Here is a 23,278-nt window from a genome sequence, read left to right as displayed (position 1 = left end):
TAGTTTACTATGGGATAACAGATCATTAAGAGCTGAAAGAGACCTTAAAGATCTCTTTAAGCATAGAGCAGAAGACCTTAAGGTCTTAAGCAGAAGACCTTAAAGCATAGTCCCAAATGCTCCTTTACAGGTGAAGCGGAATAGGTTCTGAGCATGCCAATGAGTAGCTTCTTCATTAAGTGGGACAATGTTTAAAATACCAAAAAGAGCACATTAGTACACAGCACATCCCAAGTGGGAGGGTGAAAAGTGAACAGTTTAATAAGAAAAGTGTTGCTCAAGGATCAAGTCAAGCAAAGTAATTTAAAAGCTAAATTCAAAATGGAGAGGATGCATTAGTCTAGATCTTTATGAGTACTTTCCCAGACAAGTGCAACTTGTCCTCTTTAAACTCCTGTCCCCATTGTCTCTACCTCAGAACTACATCCCCAACTTCTCTACTGTAGGATCACTCACTGCCCATGTGGCCTGGCCTGGGAAAATTTATTCATGGGTACTTTTAGTGGATTTCACAACTAAATAAAACAGAAAAGGCTGCTACCAATAATACCCATTTATCTTTTCCTTCCAAATAACTAAAGTCTGAAATCTCTCATTTGTGTGGTTCACAGTTAGTTAACCTGGACCTTGCTTAACAAAAACTTTAACTGCATATTGTAAGTTGAATTGTGTCTTCCCAAAATTCATAGGTTCAAGTCTAAACTTCCTCGGAAAGTGATTTGGAGACAGGACCTTTAACAGGGAAATTACAGAAACATGAGGTCCTATCAGTGGTCCCAAACCCAATATGACTGGTGCACTCAGGAAAAAAAGAGATTAGGAAACAAACTGAGGGGTGACATGTAAGGACACAGTGAGAAGGTGGTTGTGTGCAAGCCAGGGACACAGGCTTCACAAGAAACCAAGCCAGCTGACATGGTGGATCTTGGACTTCTGGACTCCAGAACTGTGAGAAAAGAAATTTTTGTCGCTTAAGCCACTCAGTCTGTGACACTTGGTTTCGGCAGCCCCAGCAAACTAATACACTGCTACATCACTACTAAGAACTGTCAGTTCAGTTACTCACTGCCCTTGTTTAAAAGTTATGTTCAATTAGTATCACCTATGATTTGTTGCAACATAAACATTGGCATGTACAAGTGTTAAGCAATCACATGGCAATGATAAACCACTCTTTTCTTTCTTTGGCACTGCAATTCTATGGTCCTTCATATAAATTTTCTTGAAAGCCATCAGTGGTCCATTACTCTTGGAAAAAATATTTTCTTCTCTCCATCCCATTACTCAACATGTTTTTCCAGTTAGGTTTTATATAATATGGCCTATGTTTCTATGTTAAATAAATTGTATATCATCAAAATAATGTTTTCCAAAAATTAACATAGACGCATCCTTCTACATACTATAAAACTAAATGTATTTTTCCCTTGTAACAACTCACTTTTCCGGGAGACTCTCAAGGTGTGCTGTGTTCACATTCACATTCTCAGAGGTATTTCCCACCTTGGTTCCCGTGAAGCAAGCCCAGTTCCGGCCCAGCACATCGTGCACCCATCCAGGCATGGTCTCCTGGCAGTAACTGGTTACCTTGCCGCACTCTTCTTCATACTGCAACCAAGTAAGGGAAGGAAACGTCAAGCAAATGGATCTGTGCTCATCTGTCAGGTCCCTTTTCCCGGCTCCCATTCACAGTCCTTTCATCTTGGGAACCAGCCCCTGCCAACCAAAAGAAAAAATTCACCCTGAGAGGTTACATTCTGAGAATTACTCTATAAAAGGAGGAGAAATAAACTTTTCTATGATTGCAGGAACTGACTGCCAAAAACAAAATTTGCATAACAAAACATTTCTGGGAATGAAAATCAGGGGGAAAAACCCTAACATTTTTAGAGCATCTGCCCCATGGCAGGCATTTTACAATAGTTTCCTCATGTAGTCCTCGCTAAGCCAATGGGGAAAGAGCCTTCAATAAGCCCATTTTACCAGCAAGTAAGTGGAGGCTCGGCTGAGAGAGGGTATGTAGCTCCTAAAATAACAGAGCAGTTACACGGCAGAAACAAATTTCTGTTCAATCTGTCAGACTATACTTTTCTACTCAAAGAAGATGTACTCCAGCAAACTACAAAAATAAAGGATGAAAAATTTCCATAGAACTAAACAAAATCCTTTTTCCTGTCAACCTCACAATTTATTAGGATAATCTGATTATGGGGGGAGAAAAGTAACCTGATTATTAATATTCTCTCCATTATATTTCATTAATATGGCCCTTTGTCCTATTCCAATGTTAATACTGAACACCTATAATGTGATAGATCTAGGATTTGAACTCAAATACACAGGTTCCTGAGCTTACAAACCCTCATGTTATAACATCTCCTCATGGAGAAGGAAAGCCCAGAATGTGGGAGGAAGAAAGGGAAAATTCATGCTAAATTTCAATGAGGATGGTCTTGGGCACAATTTCAGGCACTGACTTACTGGAACAAAAGCACAGAAGCAGTCAGATGACACATAAACAAATTGCCAGCCGTCAGCTGAATTGCAATACTTTTCTTTCGAAAAGTACATAGTAGGTTATTTTTGACTCACAGGCTATAGTTTGCGAACTCCTAACAAAACAGGTATCACTTCACCTGTGTGCAGGGGTTGGCAAACTTTTCTAAAGCCAGAGAAACAACATTTGAAGGCTTGCTAACTATAAGGCCTCTGTCAAAACCACTCAACTCTGCCACCACAATATAAAAGTTGTATAGTAAACACAGAAATGAATGAAGTAGACTGTGTGCCAGTAGAACTTTATTTACAAGACCAGGCCCAAGGTTTGCAACCCCTGCGTTTAGAGGAATGCATGGGCTAAACTATACCTAAAGGTAGAATTACCTTTGCATCAGACTCTCTCTGAATTCAAATCATATTTACGAATGGAGTTAAAAATGCTTGGCCTTAGAATCCAAAAAAACTAGATTTGAACCTTGGGATTCACCACCCACTAAGCTATACAACACAGGATGAGTATGGACTACTCACATAGATTTATACTCTGCATCCGTATTGGTGGTTCATGATATTGTGAAACCTGTCTATCCACAGCTGGCTAAGCATGTCTTCACCTGTGTGAGTTCAGCTTCCTGCTCATGTCTCTGCTAAAGCCCCAACTCAGGATGAGAAACACTGAAACAAAGGCCTTAGAATATGACCAAGCTGCAACATTAGAGGGTGTGTTGTGTAAAAAGATCAGTAAAATTTATATTTGTTAAAATCAAAACTACATGCAACTGCTATTTTTATAGATCAAAAACACACTAATATTGGTACCTCATTTGATGGAATCTAAACCCCTTAGCATTCTTTTCAGTGTCTCTTTGGCACAGGCTCTTGATCGTGTTCCATTCTCTGCAGTGTGGTGGTCAGACAGGCCAGGTGGGGTTAAGCCAAGGCTCCCCCACCTCTGCCGTTTCAGAAAGCAGTCTGACAAGACTTTAAAGAGTTCTTGAAATGTACCTTACAAAATATGTCAGATACACATAAATGAAAAAAAAAAAAATACTACACATAGGAAGACACTCACTGCAACAGAAAAGTTAAAACCAAGAACTGTGTCCTAAATGTTCATGTATAAAAATAAAGGAGTATTATACAGCATTTTAAATGATAAATGTGAGTTCTACAGGACAGACGGCTGCCTGCTTCTATGAATGTAGTTTCATTGAACACGGCCAGAACCACTTGTGCACATATGGTCTATGGCTGCCTCCATACTACAGCAGAACTAGTAGCCACCTTAGAATACCTAAGGCCCACAAAGCCAGAAATGTTTACTACCTGACCTTATAAGAAAAAGTTTATCGACCTCTGTAGAAAACCTATGTTAAGAAAAAAAATTACAAGATAGTACTTAAGTTGAATACAAATGCAAAGAAGTTTCAAAAATGGAAATAAAAGGCAAAATCAGTCTCTGGGTAGAATCTCCTTGTTTATAAAATGAGGACTGCTATATACAATTATTCACTTTAAAAAATATTCTTGGGGTGCCTGGGTGGCTCCATCAGCTAAGTGTCCAAGTTTGGCTCAGGTCATGATCTCATGGTGAGTTTGAGCCCCACAGGGAGCTGTCTGCTGTCAGCACAGAGCCTATTTCAGATCATCCCCCTCTCTCTCTGCCCCTATCCCACTTGTGCACACGCATGTGCCATATTTCTCGAAAATGAATCAACATTAAAAAAAAAAAATTAAAAAATTTCCTAAGAATGAAACTCATAGCCTACAAAGTCCTGGAAGAGGACGCCTATGAGAGATGGTCAAGGTGTTGTTAGAGGCTGTTAACACTCATCTGTTTTGGAATTACTATTACACTTGAAAAAAATTATTTATAGAACTTATTATTTTGCTAAGGTCTTTCATTTATTTATCAAATATTTATTGGCCACCTATTTCTCAGGCATCAGTGCAAGGTACTAGGCACGCACACATAAATGTATTGATGTGGCCCTAGCCCTTAAGAGGTTCACAATTCAATGAAAGAAACAAATAATTCATTACAACATCATGTGGTTCAAGAAGCTAACCATGCTGGAGAAGCCCGGGAAACTTCCCCATCTAGGCAGAATTTAGATCACAGATAAAATAACTTTCCCCTAATACCAAAAGAGTTAGGGGCATTCAAGTGAGAAGAACTGGGCCCCATGTTTTTCATCAGTGTGGTTTTGCTCACCTAGTTGGCACAAATGAGTCATAGTTACAAGCATCATGTCTAACACCAAATGAACTTTCCCTGTGATGGGAAGGCTGACTTGTTATTTTGATAGAGGGGGAAAAAATTCACCAAAGCATGACTGATTTTGCTGAAGTTTCTTACCTCATCTTTTTAAGGACTCTGTATTTTTTATCAACATTATGGAACTATAGCACCTTATCAGTTCACATTTTGATAAATATCTTACCCATCACTCATAAATCTTCTAAGTTCAAGGAAACCGAGATAATATAGTCTCGGGGGACAAAATAAGAAAAGTAGTCAAACTAGAATTTATAAAACCAAGGGCTCTTCCCAATACCACACACCACTTCAAATACTCTGTCTTTTCACAAAGAGCTAGAGAAGTAAACATACTAGCAACTCCAAAAACAGAGAGGAGATACCGAGAAACCATGCAGCAAAGAGTTTCCATCTGTATCATTCGAGCCTCACAATGATTCCTTGGGATAATAGGCATCACTCTTTTCATAAAGAAAAAAAAAAAATTACATGCTTTGTAAAGTAAATGGAGAAGAGAGAATTCAAACATGGGTTCACAAGTTATAGGATCATTACTTTATTCAGTTTCCTTTAAAAAAAAAGTTGATTAACAGACTCTCAAGAGTAAAGTCCAAATTGCTGTCCACAGCCCTGTAAGGGCCACTTACATTCTCTAGCAACCCTAATGGTCATTTTCTAATTCAATCTTTTTACCTTTTTTTTGCCAAGGTTTTTTGATGGGGAGCAAAGGTCAAAGACATGGTCTTCAGGCTGGACTTCCTAGACTATATCCAGCTCTGACACTTACTGTCTGTGTGATCCTAAGCAGGTTACTTATCCTTTCTGCACCCTCATCTATAAGATCAGGATGATAGTAGACTCCACCTCATATACTGTTTTACATATATTGACTCATTCACTTTCACAGCAGCTTATGAGGTTGTTCTCGCCTCAAAAAAAAAAAAAAAAAAAAAAGGCACTGTGAGAATAGGATTGTTTATTCAGGAAGTAGGAAACTGGCATTAGGAAGCAATTAGTTATGGAATGAGTGAATAAATGAATAAGAGAAAGAACAACAAATGCCAAGTCCTCTTTAGCAATAACACAAGAAACTCAGAAAAGATACGAAGTTTGTAATTAATCAAAGAGCAGTGCTTCTAAGATATCACAGAGACCCTGAAATTACCTTATAAAAGGTAGGACGGGGTTGTAATACCCTGTAATCTGTGCAGGATTCAGTAGAAGAAGCATTGAGCACTCTAGAAGCTGACTAGTCAGTACCTTACACCTTGAAAGGACCACATGCTGTTCGTGTTATTTTCTTGATTTGAACGTTCTCACGGTATCTGTCATTTTTGCTATTGTGAAATAGTTCTTATGTGATTCTGACATTATTACCAATTAAGAAGCTGAAGTTTTGGCCACACTATCCAGCTTGAAATATAGCCAAAGTATTTTTAAGGGTTTTCATTTGTTTCATTTATATAAACATCAGTGTCCGAATACCGTCCTGCACAGATGGTGTAATTTAAGTTTCCATTCATTCATGCCAATTTCAACAGATAATTTCATAAAATGTAAATTCCACACGCTAGCATTTAGGTTTAGAAAACTACTAGGATTTACTAGCTATCCATTTGCTTCTTCAAAATTACCCAAGGTGGCCAAACATTCTCAAACCCCTCTTCAAGTTCCCACTCATTTCATCAACTATCATTACTGTTACCTATTTAACTGATTGAAAAAGAACAGGTTGGGATATTTTAGAAGTTTAAAATCACCTTGTTCCATGGTTTCCCTGATTAATATACTTGGCAAATATTTGAATACTTAACTTTTATGTAATGCACTGGCTATCAGAAATAGGCAGTCTCGTAAAAGGGCTTTGCCCTTTAAATCCTGTTCTGCCACTTATAATTCATGTAACCTTTAGCAAACCACAACTAAGGAGCCCCAATTTCTTCACCTGATAGTGGGAATGATACCTACAACACTGGATACCTTTGAAGGATAAAGATGACATTGTAACTTTGATGAGTTTAAAAAGTTAGGAACATGAAACAAGCAACAGTAGAAGTATGATTATCTGTTACCACGGGGGGATACAGAAGTTGTTTTAAGACTGTAACTATGCCATCAAAGAACTTAAACACTAAGCCCAATCTGTCAGCTGAACAGTTGATACTGGTTGTCAACCAGTGGTTTCCAAAATGAGATGAAAGATGATCCATTAGAATATTGGGAAAAACATTTTTTTTTTTACATTTGTAATTATATACAAATAAAATTGAGAAACAACTTCCACTGTTCTTTAATTTACAAAGCAACCAATGCCACAGCTCAGTGTCAACGTCAGAAGTTCACCTGCCAGGCACAGTGTGCTACACATGTGATGGATAGGACACAGGATATCCTTTTTACATGGGCCTGCTTACACTGATTTCTGTACCTATCTGATTTAATGAAGCTAATTTTCACAAAGTGGCTTAAAATACTTGCAGAGAAACCCGAATTTGCAAATACTAAGCAGACATAAAACTGACAAAGCTTACCTTTGCCCTGTTCCTGGTAGAAGTTGTTGGGCAAATACAAGTTTCTGAAATCTGATGTTTTCTAATGTTTCCATCACAGCAGTGTTCAGTTTTTAATCTTAGTTACCAATAAAACACGTTTCACTTAAAATCTGTCTAGCTATACTTGTGGTGAGCATGGCATAACAGAGAGCTGTCGAATCTGACACTATCAGAACAGTGTTAGCTCTACCCCAATTTAAAAAAAATAGTCCATTAAACTGTCACCACCCCTAATACCCAACAGCACTTCCAGACTTTACTAAACCTGTGATACTTTCATACTTTTAATAAAATGGATCAAAACTACTAACATCTTTTAAAGATTTTAATTAGAAAATTGTGCTTCCAAATGTGGAAAACTTTCAGTAATGAAAATTATAGGTAACGGATTCTTATGATAATGAAGCATGCTTTTTGTATTATTTTCAAAGAATATCATCGTGGAATATATTTTGGCAAAACCCATTTTTGTGACAAATATTTAATCATTTAATATTACCTCATGTGTTTGATAGCAAACATCAGTACGGCAGTACACGTATATAATGTTTTAAATGTACCTTTACACACTGTGGAATACATGACAAAAAATTTGGAGAACCAGGTCTTATCCATCAAGATCATTCAACATTTCAGGAAAAGACACCTGGCGTGAAGCTCAATGATTTAATGGTAAAGCATATATGCAGAGATAGTACATTTCCAGCAATACTGAATAACAAAACATGTTTACTTGAGTTCTGCCCTGTTTCCTGTATATAGATTAACTGCTTTCATTTGTTGTCAGGTCTGGAGTGTAAAAAGCATCAACGAAAGAGAACAAGGCACAGTTTTACTAAGTTGTTATTTTCCCAGACCTACCCAAGAGTACCACGTATTTCCTCAGAAAGAAACAAACTCCCCACTGCCGGCTTCAAGTATTAGCTCTAGCTTTCTACCTAACTAGATTTAACCATTTGTTTGAAAAGTTGAATTTCAATGAATTTTGCAACTGCCAAGAAATCATTACAGTGGTTGTAACCAAATACCTTCCAGGATTTTACTGAGGTAAAGACAGATTTGCATGTGGAAGTGAATTCATTTATTTCCAGTGCTTAAAACACATTCAGGTTAAACCAAAATATAGGTTCCAGAATTAGTTAAAATAGCAATTTATCATTCAATACAGTTGTCAAAATCTCTTGGCTCATTCCTCACTTCCTCGTTCATAAATTTTTAAACTGGGAGATTTGAACAAATCTGAGAGTTCACCTAATCTAACCTTTGGCTGGTGCCTCTCAATGTACCGAAATGGGGGAAGGAACAGGACAGCCCACAGCACTCCAGGCTGTGCGGAATCTGCCATCATAAAGCTATCTACCCCGACAGCGAACTTAGTTTTTAGTAATTCTCAAAGTTATAACTTTACTGTTTTTAACTTTGAGCCCTATCTTGGTTTTTCTAGTCTCATACAAAAATCAAAATGTAAATAAATGAACAGAATAAAATCTAAAATCCTCCACTGTTTTCTACCACGCCAATTCAACAAATATGGCCTGAGGGTCCACTACAGACTCTTAAGTACATAAAGGTAACAATATACCCAGAAACATGTCAATAAAACAAGACAATACAATGATATATTATTCAATTTTCTTTCTTCTACATTTATTGAAGGCCTATTATTTACCATGCATCACATTATACAAAGGGAATAAAATGGTTAGTAGTACAGAGTTGATCCCTGCCCTCAGAGTTTAAAGATCAGTTAAGACAAACAATTGTGACAGAAAATGCAAAGCGGTATTATTTTAGGACACCTGCTAACACAAGTATCTGTAGTTTTGTACCTACCAAGTCTTCTTTTCCATTAGCAAAACATTTAGATGCAAAGTTTCTCAGAGAAATAGGAAAAAAAAAAAAACTTTCGTAGAGGTGGTTTCAAATTCCATATTAAATACATTCTTACACACATTAGCTGCTTTGTCACTTTACATCCTGAAAATTAGTTTGAAAAATGCAACTCTTTTAGAACCCTGGAGACAGGTAACCTGATATGTATTTTTAGGGCACAGAACCAGAAATATAAACATAGCATCATTTCTGATTGTGCTCCTGGAATACAAAAGAATTACATCTATGTAAGCTGATATTACTTGTGAAAAGTCTTTGAAAAGACAAGAGATGTGTGGTCAGTTTTCCAAACACTTATAAAGTTCTATGTAATCAGGTTCTGAAGATACACAGGTTGACATACAGCTTTTCAGTATGGAAGAAGACACACTATCAAATCACTCCATTACAGCAGTTAATGCAGAATTACCTGAGCAGAGGTAACTGCAAGCACGATGTGAACCAAAACAATGGCAGTTTTCTCACCAATGGAGAGAGCTAGGGAAGGTCTCACAGAGGTGGCATCAAGGCCCCGAGTAATGAATTATCAGGTCCAGAGGTAGGATGGAAAAAAGTATCCAGGTAGAAGTAGTTGGGTATACAGTTACTTCACCTTTTTAAGACATAACCTTTCCAGAATAGCAGACCAGTGGCCACTCAGAGGTCATAAAAAGTTCTCTGAACCAATAAAATGATAAAAATCTGTTATCTAGAGATTCTTCCATTCAAGCACAGATACAAGAGAAAAGCCCTCCAGAAAATAGGGACTAAGTATGGTTCCAAATTTTCAGCTTACTGAGGCTGATATTCATCAATTCTGAACAACTGAGCAGGAAACTAGTCCACTGTTTAGCAGGAAAGAGCTAAAAGATAGCAATCAATAAGAACAACAGTGTAATTAAGAGAAGTCAACTAGGCAATGTTACTTAATGTGACGTTTTTCAGAACCTTCCTTTCTAAGAACACGAAAGGAGAGAAGGTAAGTTTGCATCTTGAATGAAAGGACCCTGGTTTAGGAAAGAAAGAGAATAACCTAATTTTGTAAGGAAACATAAGCTGTAAACCATTTCAAAAGAAGCCAATGCAATGCGTATTTCATTCCATTAAACATTCATGATGCTTATGAACTGGGAGTCTCCAGAAAAAAATCCACTGAAATGCCTGTCACTCAAGTACCATTATTTCTTTTATCCTTTAGCCCCAGGGAGGTCCTTAGGCTTGAAAGGCTAGCCCTTGTCATTTTACAAGTAGATGCACAGTAAGAGACTAAATTTTCCCTATCTATAAAATGAAGCTAGTAATATCTACTTCGTAAGATCTTGTAAGGTAATGTATGTCAAGTTCTTAGTACAAAACTGGGACCTAATCAAAAAAACAGACAAAAAAAAATGTATTAATCACCCCATCTTTCTGGCTAGTGTACTACAGGCCTATGATCTACAAGGATACCCTTCTGTGGTTTGACTTATCTCAGAAACCTATCCCCCAAACATGTCTTCTGTAGAATGATCTTTCTACCCTTTACATCTGTGCATCTCAAGATATCCTGAAGCATTAATTTCTCCGTACAATGGGTCCTGTGGTTCATCAAGATAATTAAAGAAAGGCACACAAGAAGATAATTTAACTGGGAATAAAATTTGCACTATGAACAAAATACAACACAAAATTCAAATCCTAATGAGTTTGGAAAAATCATTTCAATAGAAGAATATTCAAAAGGGAAAAACTCGGGTTTCACATAGTTCCTTTCATTCAAAGGTTGAATGGTGAAGCCACCTAAGACTTCCAGATGTCTTTCTTTTTCCTGTGTAGTCTCTGGTTGTTCACATTTCAAAATGGCGGTTGCTGCTTTCCAGGGAAATGGTTCAGGAGGGCAGCTGCCTTGGAGGTAGGTCACCAGGACTCCTCGGCATTTTACATGCACAGAAAGACTCCAGAAGGGGAATGTAGTTGCTAGAGGCCTCGGCTAGCTGTTAGAGGTAAGAAGGTCCACGGCTGCATGCTGCTCTGCCTCTTAGCCCCAAAGTCTGTTTTTGGTTGTTGTTTTAAAAGAGCCCCTCAACAGATGCTCTATTTAATAACTAAAAGACAATAAAAACTAGAGTTACAAGCCAACCAGAATCAGATGGTCTCTTAAGAATGTTTAATCATATTAATTTCTTTTCAGAAAAAAAAAAGAAAACCCCCCCCAAAAAACAAAAAAAACAAAAAACAAAAAAAAAACAGTGCTAGTATTTGAAATGCTGGTAAATCTTAATGCTATTTAAGACATTCACAAAAGCTGCCATTCTCCAAAGCTGAAAGCTTAAGCACCAGGTATCATGCATGCAGCCAACATGCTCAAGAAGCACATGCAGAGGCATTTGAAATCAACTACCACTGTATGAATCTAATATAATTTTGAAATATACTTAAAAGAAACAGGCCAATCCAGCAACCTAGATAGATAGGTTACCATGCATTCCTTACGAAACCTAAATGGAGGCTTAATGCTGCTTTGATCTGTATTTCCAGGTATTTATCCCTCTATTTATCCCACTTACTAAGAGCAAACACTAAGGGGGTTTATCTTTTAATAGAGGCATTCCTTAATTATTAGGAAGAGAGAGAGTTTTAAGACAGAATTTTGTCAACTGCATTCTGAAGATACTTTATTTTTTGTGAGGAAAAAACGGGTAGCTTATTTTGGGCAAGTTTCCTATTTTGTCTTCTCCAAAGCTACCACCATCCACTCTATAAAAGATCCTGAGATTCTGATTTTTAATTTTTTTCAACGTTTATTCATTTTTGGGACAGAGAGAGACAGAGCATGAACGGGGGAGGGGCAGAGAGAGAGGGAGACACAGAATCGGAAACAGGCTCCAGGCTCTGAGCCATCAGCCCAGAGCCTGACGCGGGGCTCGAACTCACGGACCGCGAGATCGTGACCTGGCTGAAGTCGGACGCCTAACCGACTGCGCCACCCAGGCGCCCCAAAAGATCCTGAGATTCTGAAAGAAGGGAAACTACACAATCTATACTTATTCAACTACCAGGAATTCAGGGAAAAAAGAGCTTATTAACTTCAGCTCTAATTTTCACTTTGATCTGTTAATAGTGGCTGCCTAGAACAACCTCTGAAGTTTAACAAGATACAGTGACAAGTGATGAGTAAGCCTACCCAGCACATGTGTGGGCCACTAGGGGTCTGTTAACAGTTTGGAAAACACGGATACAGGATAAAGCTATGGAAATTTCAACACTTATCCCAGTTCCCTTTTTCATAGCTCTTTTTTACTTAGGAGCTAAGTAAAGGAAGTAGGGAAAGAGAAAAGGGGAAATAATATTGTGTTAAAATGCAAGGAATGGTAGGGCGTCTGGCTGGCTCAGTCAGTACAGCGTGAGACTCTTGATCTCAGGGTTGAAGGTTCGAGTCCCATGTTGGGTGTAGAGATTAGTTAAAAATAAAATCTTAAAAAAAAAAAAAAAAGCAAGGAACAGTTAAGTCCCTATCAACTTTACTCTCTAACCACCCTTTTTCCATAAAAAGTTTTTTAATTTTTTTTAATGTTTATTTATTTTTGAGAGACAGAGAGAGACAGAGTGTGAGTGCGGGAGGGGCAGAGAGAGAGAGAGAAAGACACAGAATCTGAAGAGGCTCCAGGCTCTGAGCCATCAGCACAGAGCCCGATGTGGGGCTCAAACTCACAAGCCATGGGATAACGACCTGAGCAGAAGTTGGATGCTCAACCAACTGAGCCACCCAGGCGCCCCTTCCATAAAAAGTTTTAAGACCTCTAAATTTATGGATCCAGAGAGAGTAATGATTTAAACATCTTTTTGGGGAGCCTGGGTGATTTAGTCTCTTGAGCATCCAACTTTTGAGTTTGGCTCAGGTCATGATCCCAGGGTTGTAGGATTGAGCTCCATGTCAGGCTCTGTGATGAGCAAGGAGCCTGTTTGAGATTCTCTCACTTTCCCTTTGCCCCTCCCCTGCTTGTGCTCACTCCGCACACGCGTGCACTCTAAAATAAGATTAAAATTTTAAAAAACACCTTTTCTAAGCGTGAGAAGAATGCCAAAGTGAAAAAGACCCTCTTATTCCTAGTCAGTAGTCTCTGTTCTGAGAAGGAGTCAATTTCAAAAGATGGGTGATGTCTCACAGTGATGAGTGCCAGGCAGATGAATTTCTCTGGAAGAGCTACCCTCTCTACTAGAAAACAGACCTAATATGCCATAGCTTCACCTGGTTCCCTCTGGAGTCTTTTTAGGAAAAAAATGAGCAACCTGAGGCAGTGTAACTACTTCAAATAAGTGAAGTGACTGTGAGCTAACTTTTTCTTAACTGGGTCTCTACCTTTTTGGGTTCATGTCTGCTTATGTTATGAGCATCATACTTGCGACAACCAATTCGATGCGTTGCAAACAGAATAAACTAAAGTGAAAGATCACTCACATAAAATAGTGCAGGCAGGTAAGAAGTAGCAAAGCAAGAAGCAGGCTCAAGCAAGAAATGTATAAGAAAACCCTAATCTCTCCAGTCTTCATCTCCCTTTCCCAGATGAATAAACAAATAGTAATTTGCATAAGCCACCAGGGAGGAGGGAAGCTGGCTCTTTAGTAAGTTAAAATTTTCAGTGGAGCTCACCCAGTTTGTTCCTCAGATGTCTCAAATCATGTACCCTCACAGTTCCCAGCTGCATGAACAACTGACTGATAAAATCAGTGACATCCTATGAAGAGTTCACAATGGTAAACTAAGTCATTATGTTACAATTAAGCATCACCATGAAAAAAAACAAAACAAAACTAGGCTTGGATTGTTAAACTTCTGATTCTTTCCATAAAATGAAATACTCAAGAGTAAATCTCCAGTTGTTAAAATTAAAAAAAAAAAAAAAGACAACATCTGGATCTCAGTATGCTAAATCTATACTGAAACAAGTAAATTAGGCTAAAAACAAGTATTCTAAAAGCTAAACTGTTAGATCTTAAAAATGAACCCAGAAAGCACAGTAAAAAAAAAAAAACAAAAAAAACCAAAAAAAAAAAAACATTACAAGATTCCCAAATTCTTAACTGTAGAAACATGATTGACATTTCTGGCTGATGTGACAAGCTTGAAATTTACAAGTCACTAGCACACAACATGTGCAAATAAATTCCCTGGTATGGATTTCCCAACATACCACTCTTGTTTCAAGAGCCAACCTGATATAGAAATACCCATGGAAGGGGCGCTTGGGTGGCTTAGTTGGTTAAGCATCTGACTCTTGGTTTTGGCTCAGGTCATGATCTCAGTTCTGTGAGTTTGAGCTTCACATCAAGCCCTATGTGGACAGTGCAGAGCCTGCTTGAGATTCATTCTTTCTTTCTTTCTTTCTTTCTTTCTTTCTTCTTTCTTTCTTTCTTCTTTCTTTCTTCTTTCTTTCTTTCTTTCTTTTTCTTTCTTTCTTTCTTTTCTTTCTCTCTCTCTCTCTCTCTCTCTCTCTCTGCCCCTCCCCAGTGGTCTCTCAAAATAAATAAACTTAAAAAAAAAAAAAAAGAAGAAAGAAAGAAAGAACCATGGAAGTCTTTTTTAGCTTCAAGTTCTACCAAGATTAGTGGGTTGCAAACAAAAACGCAATTAGAGATCAATAAGGTTTGCTTGCCAGTCCTAAAATAAAATTTTCAGTCAGAAGACTAGTTTCTCTTCAACACATCTTCTCCACCCGTGAGTGGCTTAATCTTCAAAATGAAGTCTGAGTTCCTGCTCTACTGTTCCTTTTTTGCAGCCTCAGAGAAAGTGAAATGGGAAGCAGGAAAAGGTTATTTAACTTCAGGATTTTCTTTGGAACTCAGTTTCGCTCATAGGACTTCCTTCCTCTGTGCCATTAGAGAAGATGCGGTACAGAGGAGCTTTACACGTGATGATAAAAAATAAAGTACATAAAAGCATAAAAAAAATCACTTATCCACCCAACACATAGTCAGCCATTATTTAACATCCTGTTTTGTTATATTCTGTTTTCATATAAGAGGTTGGCTGCTTTTGGGGCACCAGAGTGGCTCAGTTGGTTGAGCATCAGACTTTTGATTTTGGCCCAGGTCATGAACCCAGGGTCATGGGATTGAGCCCCACATCACACTCTGCACTAAGCATGGAGCAGAGCCTGCTTAAGATATTCTCTCTCTCTTGCTCTCTCACACACACAAATTTAAAAAAAAAAAAAAAAAGGGGGTTGGCTGCTTTTGATCTGCAGGTACTTTGAAGGGATACAAATTTGTTGGGCATACCAATTATAAGCCAATGGTAATGCTATTAAATTTGGTAACTCTTAGAAACTAGCCTGCAGATAGTCCTGTCATTTACTTTGGCCAGTACACTTTTTTAAAAAAACTGAGTATGAATGCCTCTAAGACAGTTTCCATTTTGCCATTGATCTTATTACTCCTTATTGTTTTACATTACAGTCATTTCAAATGCTTAGGTATCTGCCCAGGTGAGCCCTAAATACATCTGAGATTGTAACTCCCCATAATGTTTCAGATAATTGAATGTATGCAGGAAGGGGAGTAGAAAAACATACCTTTTAAGAATATATATCTAGTGCTTCCTATCAAATTCAAACTATCCAGGAATGAAAATTCAGTGTCCAGATTTATTTCCTTCCAAGCTTTTTATCTAGCTTGAAGTCCTATTCAACAACAGATTATCCCCACTTCACTCCCAATTTCTCAAGCAGTTAAAACCAAGGGGGAAAAAGAAAGAGCTTACAAAAACTTAGATTATGAAAAATGCCCACCTTCCAGGTGAGGCTTGAGAACTAAATAAAGCAAATTCCTACCAACAGTAGTGGTATCATAATTGCTTCAAAGTTGGAATGCAGGGAGAATGATGTGGAAGCTGTCGGCTCTACTGGGCTGCGTGGAACAGAGCTAACAATATCCTACATGTATCACCTGTTCAACAAACGCTAACAGCAACAAGAAACAATCTAATGCAAATATGTAATCTAATAAAGGCATATCTGAAAAGGACAAAAGGAAACAAGTGGTAGGGCCTGGTATGAGTCAACATAGAGATCTGGAAATCCAATTGATTTGCAGACTAAGAACATATAGATAGTAGATATTCATGGCAAAAATGTCAGGTATTTCTTTAACAGTGGTAGGTTGAACACTACGTTGTAGTTTACATGAGACACTCTAAATAACAAACACTCCTTACATCTTGATAATTCTACCTTTTCAAAAATAAATTTTCATTTAAAAGATATTTTGTAAGTCTGTAGAATAAATGACCAAAGCTCTGTGACATTTTTGGTTGGGGTGCTTGGGTGGCTCAGATGGTTAAGCAGCTGACTCCTGATTTCAGCTCAGGTCATTATCTCATGGTTCATGTGATCAAGCCCCATATGGGGCTCTGCACTTACACAGAGCCTGGTTGAGATTCTCTCTCGCGCACTCTCTGCCCTTTCCCTGCTCATACACACTTGCTCTCTCCTCCTCTCTCTTAAAATAAACTTAAAAAAAAAAAAATAAAAGAAATCTTATTGGGTGCCTGGGTGGCTCAGTCGGTTAAGTGTCCGACTTCGGCTCAGGTCATGATCTCACAGTTCGTGGGTTCGAGCCCTGTGTTGGGCTCTGTACTGACAGCTCAGAGCCTGGAGCCTGTTTCAGATTCTGTGTCTCCCTCTCTCTCTCTGCCCCTCCCTTGTTCATGCTATGTCTCTGTCTCAAAAATAAAAAAATAAACAGTAAAAAAAAAAAAAAAAAAATTAAAAAAAAAAAAAAGAAAAGAAATCTTATGAGTTTTTCTTTAGTTAAGACACCTAATTTGGTACTTCTGCAGGAAATGCCCTGATACTTATGGTAAAAATCCAGCAAGCTTTTTGTGTTAGCCAGTGTCACCAAAAATATTTGCCTTTCCTATTATCTACAGTTAATTCCACTCTAATTTTTCTTAAATTTAAAACTCAGCTCCCCATTACTCTGTCAACTTGGATTTGCCAAAAGAGCATAGATTCTTTCACTCTGCAAAACATGTTTATCTAGAACTGCTTGATTAGCTTAAGAGAAATTTTAAAACCAAGTATCTTATGTATATTCTACTCTGTTTATTAAAATTATGATCCTACCACAAAACTTAACTATTGACCAGTCAGAGTGACTGATTTCTCAGCAGGAAAACACAGCCCTGATAATGGTTCTGTTTAAAAAAGCACTTCAAAAAATATACTGAAATCAGTTAATGCAAGAACACTCTTCTTATTCTTGCTCCTAATCAGAGAATGCCATCCAGAAGCCTGTGATTAAGTAGGGGTCTACCCAACAACAGTGTATGTATTGATTCTTCCCACTTGTGGTTGAGTACACTTAAAACCTTATTTGACTTTATGAAGTGGCTCTCTACTGACCCATGACTTAACATTCTGAGGTTATGGAAAAATACCAAATGTGCTTACACTGTAATTTCAAGGGAAATACAAAAAGGCATTCTGATTCCTCCTCCAGCCACCAGCTCTCCCCTCTGTACCTACCAGCTTTGGACTCATTTAAGCTGAGAGCAGACAAATTGATGGAAAAATATTAATAAAAGGAAACTGCTCAGATCTATTTCTGGTTATGGCTCAGGCAATTAAATGCTGACTTTAGAAGTTTGCCCAACAGTTTCTCCCATTCTACAGAAGGGAAGAAAGAAAACTTTTCTAAGCCAAATGGGTAAAACTATTTTACTTACTCATCTATTTGTATGCAACTTCCCATCTTACACTTCAACCTCCTATTTCTCAAGTGAATTCCACTTCATGGATTCATTTTCAGTATTTAAACAAATTACCAACTAAGTGTCTACCAAGTGTCAGGCAAAAAAGGACAAGGGGGAGGCGGGTAGAGTACATAGTCAACAACTAGCTTGAATAGGTCTTTCCTTGTACATCGATTCCATAGGCAAATGGTTCTCACCGCAAAGGCAAAGAACTTTTGAAGGGCTATAGCAGAGTACTGACAAGGAGTCTGCAAAGCCCTAGGCTCATCAATAAGCACACCAAGAATTATATTCAGAGTGAATTATGTTTACCACCTATGTATCACAATTTTAAAAATTCATATAGATACTATTTTTTTAAATACATAGTATCCAGGGGTGATATTAAAACGTTTCATAAATGGTCAAGCATGGGTTCCAACTAAAAAACATGACCAGCTGGCTCTCAACTGGATAGATCAGAAAGGATAGATCAGTTCTCACTGAGTATCAAACCAGCTAATACAGGGGAGGGGGATAATTTTTTCCTTTTGGTCTCTCTTCCCTTTTTTCATGTTAAAGAGGGATTCTCAAGGTTAAGGAAAAAAAAAAAAAAAAAGGAAAGTTGTTATTCTAAGAAATATACTTGGCTCAGATGTAGCACCATAGCCCAGTGATTAAATCACAAGCCAGGTTAGAAAAATCACAATAGGGGCGCCTGGGTGGCGCAGTCGGTTAAGCGTCCGACTTCAGCCAGGTCACGATCTCGCAGTCCATGAGTTCGAGCCCCGCGTCAGGCTCTGGGCTGATGGCTCAGAGCCTGGAGCCTGTTTCCGATTCTGTGTCTCCCTCTCTCTCTGCCCCTCCCCTGTTCATGCTCTGTCTCTGTCCCAAAAATAAATAAATAAACGTTGAAAAAAAAATTAAAAAAAAAAAAAAGAAAAATCACAATAAATTCAGAGGTGACTCTTTTGTTAGTCCCCTGTCTTTCATCATCCTAAACAGATTCATTCCCCACTTTCCCACAGATCCCCGTAATTGGCCAACTCTTACCAGATGTTCCAAAAGTTGTAAACCCTACTCCATGCAAGTCTGTTTTTGTTTATACTCTATTTATAAAAAGAAACAGCGAGTCTCAGGCTTGTGTCCTCAATTCACTTACAGCAGTTAATACTCTGCCAACAGGAAAAGTTCCAACTTCAGAAAGTTATCTGGGATGGACTGAAATCTGTGCTAAATAAGCTATTATACCTCAGCATATGTATGCAACGGGAAGCAAGGTGTTAAAATACAAGAACAGACGACAATGCTTCTTCCCCAGTGAAAGAAGAACACAGGTTGGACTGGCGGAGCTACATTTTACTTCAGCCCAAGGCATAACTCATGCTCTCTCTTTGTCTCAGCTCACTAAAGGCAGTTATTCACATTAATACATCTAGTACATTATAACACAGATGGTCCTGGACTTTACGGTGGTCCAACTTACCATCTTTGGTAAGCTACACACATACATATGGTGTAAAAGCTATACACGTTCAGTAGAAACCGGACTTTGAATTTTGATTTTTTCCTAGGCTAGCACTATGCAGTAGGAAACATTCCTGTGATGCTGAACAGTAGCAATCAGCCCCACGATCACAAGGGTGGACCAGTGATACACTTACAACCATTCTGTTTCTCCCTTTTATTACAGTATTCAATTAATTCAATGAAATAGTCAACACACTATAAAATAGACTGTGTTAGATGATTTTGCTAGAGGCCAATTTAGGTGTTCTGAGCATGTTCAAGGTAGGGCAGGCTAAGCCATGATGTCTGATAGGAATCAAACACATTTTCCATTTACAATGGGTGTATTGGGACATAACCCATCCATCATTATTAAGTTGAGGAATGTGTCATCAATTTTTCAGAGTCAACAAGCAATGGTAGGATAGGATAATAATTCCAAGAAAAAGAAATTTATAATGCCCATATCTTTCCTACACATTCAGTACAGAGCCAAGTGACTAAGGCAACATTTAAAAGTAAAGGTGTAGTAATAAATAAATTTAGTCATACTTACCGAAATGTAAATTTCAATACAGATGGGTTGTACATATTCAAATACAGCTCTTTTTAATTTACTGAATTCACAATTTTAAATAAAGTGGCAAAATTACACCATCTGATATCTCTTGGGAAAAATGGTGTCAATTCTGGTTATCTTCTTAATCTAAAATTAAAATTCTGAGAGTCTGATTACAAGAAGCTTCAGATATCAAATCACTGAAAATACAAATGCATTCCCAACAAAACTAACCTTAAAAAAGGCAAACCACTTGTAGTCATTCAACACAATCTCAAAGCCTTGATTGTAAATGATGGTAAAATGCCCGGCATTGCCAAAATCATCATATGCTGTATCCAACTTCTTAAGGTGCACCACTACCTTTTTTTCTGGTGGTCCTAAAAATAAATAAATAAATAATAATGCACAACAGAGGAAAATTATTTGGACTGCAAATGGCAGGGAAATCTCTAGAATTTCCATTATTTTTAAGCTGCTTTCCTTTCATGCCACCGGATTTGGACCAGTCTGGCTTGTGAAGATATCAGAGTCTCCATCCTGTACACTCCCACAGGTGTCTCAGGAAAACCAGTGAAGTGAAGGCTCAAAAGACAGAAATATGTCCAGTGGCCCACCAGGCAGAGAGTCCCCCAAAAGTACAGCCCTACCTTCCCAGAGCATCCAAACACTGAAGAAAAGGAGGAATAGGGATGTTTCAAATGACAGCCAAAAATGGGTAGAATACGAAATGGTAGTCAAAAAATGGAAAATGGAAAATATAAAAGATCTGCTATCATATCACAAAGACAAAGGAAATGATCTCTTTAGGGAAGAAATGGGGTGTCTTTCTCAATGGCTCTAGCAGTTCAGAACCTCATAATCTGAATCCTTCCACGCTATTAGGCAAACTCAAGGTTTCTATCCTATAAAGCTAGTTTGTGCCAATAGGAACTAAGCTTTCAACCTTCAGAAGATAAGAGCTCGGATCTACATGTGTCTTTACTAGATTAAAGTCAAAGTCACGATTTAGAAGCAGAGGTTGTCTGAAAGGGTTCTGCTGTGTCCATCTGGGGGTTTCACACTTTAGTTTTTCCAGGTTTCAGATGAATACTCTGAAAGAGGAGACTGCATGTGACAGAACAGTTCTCCTTCTGCTTCGGACCTTCAAATTCAACTTTTAAAACTGAAGGTGGTTATAATGCCCAGGATTACAAAATGCCACAGTCATCTGGAGTTGGAATAGTTGAATAGGTCTGTTTTAGTAACAAATGACCTGGCAATTTTTTCCTGCTTGACAAGGAAATTGAGGCAGAGAGCTTCCCTCACTCTGCACATGCCACAGGGTGGTAAGGGTTTGGGCAGAACAAGAGTGCCTCTTTTGACAGAGATTGTGTGTTTTTTCTTCTCCCTTCTCTAAATTCTTTGTCCTCAGGGTAGCTATGGTCTCTGAGGACAAATGAAATATCCCAGTGTGTTCTAACACGAGACATTTCTTTCAGAGGTTTCCATAAGCCAGACTTTGTGCTTGGCTCTGGACATTCCCAAATATAATCACTGACTAAAGAGTTATTTCCCCCCCCCCCCAAAAAAAAAAGAAAAAAAAAAGATGAGAACGAAGAAGTAGAAAGTAAAAAAGAATGAATGGGGGGGGGAGGGAGTACTTTTATCTATCTTCCTGCAATACACGAAAAAGGGCAGAGCCAATACCGAAAGTTTGCTCGGACTAGTAGCTTCAACACACGTGTAAGTCAAAAACTCTGGGCAAAAAAAAAGGCTCTTTCCCACAAGCTAACAAAAGGAAAAAAACTTTTTTTTGCTATTTTCTCCGGTATTCGAGCTTATTTTTCATGGGCACAGCTTAAAGAAATATGCAGATTGGGCAGGGAGATCCTAAGATTGCACGGTCTCAACTCTCTTCCAAATCAAATAAACCAAAACCCAAAAACTAAAAAGGGAAAAAAAAGTTCTCGAAAAAGTGTTTAGGCCCCGGGAATAGCTAAGGAAACCTGCAATTAGAAGTTCTCAGCCGCTCAGCTTGGACTTCTCGGCCCTGGAGCGGGAAAAGGCACCCCAAAGGGCCTCAAGTCCATCCTGGCTTCCCACTAGCACCGGCCTCGGGTCTCGGCGCTCCGCGTGGACGCTGGGGGCAGAGAGCTCGGGAAGGCAAGGAAGGAGTCCCGGGCCAAAGCGGGAAGGGGGAGAGGCCGGGGCGCCGCGGCTTACCCATAACCGAGCAGTTGACTTCGCTCCGAGAACCAACGGGGCCCACCTGGAAGACCCAGGTGCCCAGCAGGTCAGGGTAGGTGCAGTTGGCAGGCGTGTCGCAGTACGCGGGGCCAGCGACGGCGAGGAGCAGCAGGAGGGCGGCGAGCAGCGACTGGGGCCTGGGACCCATGCTGGCGGGGCCCCAGAGGGGAGGAGAAGGACGAAGTCGTCACCGAAGAGCAGAGGGCTCACAGCGAGGAGATCAGCCCAGCGCGCCCCTTAAAATAGCCTGAGCTGCCGGAAACCCACGGCCTGCAAGGGGCGGGGGCGGGGTCTGGGGCCCCAGGGGCGGGGGGAGGGGCGCTCGGGCGCAGTACCGCGCTCCCGGGTGCGCGCAGCTCCACACCTGGCCGCAGCTCCACCTGAACCTGGCTTGAACCTGCGGACAGGGTCTATTACCATGGGACGTCTCCAAATAGAATTTAAGAGCCACAGTGACTTTGTTCCATGAGAAGTAACCCCGGGGGGAGAGGGGGAACAATGTGCGGCGGTAGGCAGCAACTAAAGATCAGAAAGAGACAGACATACAACGGAGGTGAGGGGGTGGGGGTGGGAATAGACAGAAAGTGTGAAAAAGACCCAGAGAGGAAGCGATCTAACAAGTGGAGTTTTCTTTTACCCCCTCCCCTTCCGCAGTTAGTCCTCACCAACTCAGTTATTTTGTACCCACTGGGGAAAACGTTGCCTGCTACCCCCAGGCACCCCAGCTGTTTGAGAACTGCTCTTCCTTCCGTTTGCCAAAAGTTTCACAGCAGTTTTTTGCTTGGTTTGGTTTGGTTTCCTGTTAACGTTGTTTACTTATTATCCACAAGAGAATTCAGTTGGAGTGCAAACTTGCAGGTTTTTGTGTATCAGTTGTTGTTTTTTTTTTCCCCTGCAAACTTTATAGGATTTAGTTAAGGCAAGTACTCACACACATGCACAAAAGCTGTCAGAGATTGTGGACCTCCACCCCTTCTTTTACAGATGAAAAGCAGAAGGCCCAGAGAGAGGAATTAACTTGCCCAGGGTGAGGAAGGAAGCTGGTAGGAGAAAGCTGGTTTTATGAGCAGGTCCAGTGTGCCAGTCTG

The 23,278-nt window shown here is 39.2% G+C and overlaps 1 protein-coding gene across 2 annotated transcripts in view; it reads right to left on the bottom strand.

Moving 5' to 3' along the window:
* The window catches only part of CTSC (cathepsin C), a 39,063-nt gene extending 16,609 nt beyond the window's left edge, over positions 1-22,454 (bottom strand). Inside the window, exons 1-4 of one of the 2 annotated variants that reach the window (XM_045483684.1) lie at positions 22,167-22,454; positions 20,196-20,341; positions 13,814-13,898; positions 8,932-11,267 (exon numbers count right to left, since the gene is read on the bottom strand). In XM_045483684.1, coding sequence (XP_045339640.1) covers positions 11,257-11,267; positions 13,814-13,898; positions 20,196-20,341; positions 22,167-22,338 — 414 coding nt within the window. In that variant the 5' untranslated portion in view covers positions 22,339-22,454 and the 3' untranslated portion in view covers positions 8,932-11,256. Of the gene's footprint in view, positions 1-1,441; positions 1,609-8,931; positions 11,268-13,813; positions 13,899-20,195; positions 20,342-22,166 lie in introns of those variants that run through there. The other variant, XM_045483683.1, reaches the window with a different exon arrangement.
* Between the last annotated feature and the right edge of the window lie 824 nt (positions 22,455-23,278).

Source organism: Leopardus geoffroyi, chromosome D1 (assembly GCF_018350155.1).
Source record: "Leopardus geoffroyi isolate Oge1 chromosome D1, O.geoffroyi_Oge1_pat1.0, whole genome shotgun sequence".
NCBI classification, from domain to species: Eukaryota; Metazoa; Chordata; class Mammalia; order Carnivora; family Felidae; genus Leopardus; species Leopardus geoffroyi.
The sequence above is the reverse complement of the archived record's forward strand: the minus strand, read 5'-3'. Positions and strand labels throughout refer to the sequence as shown.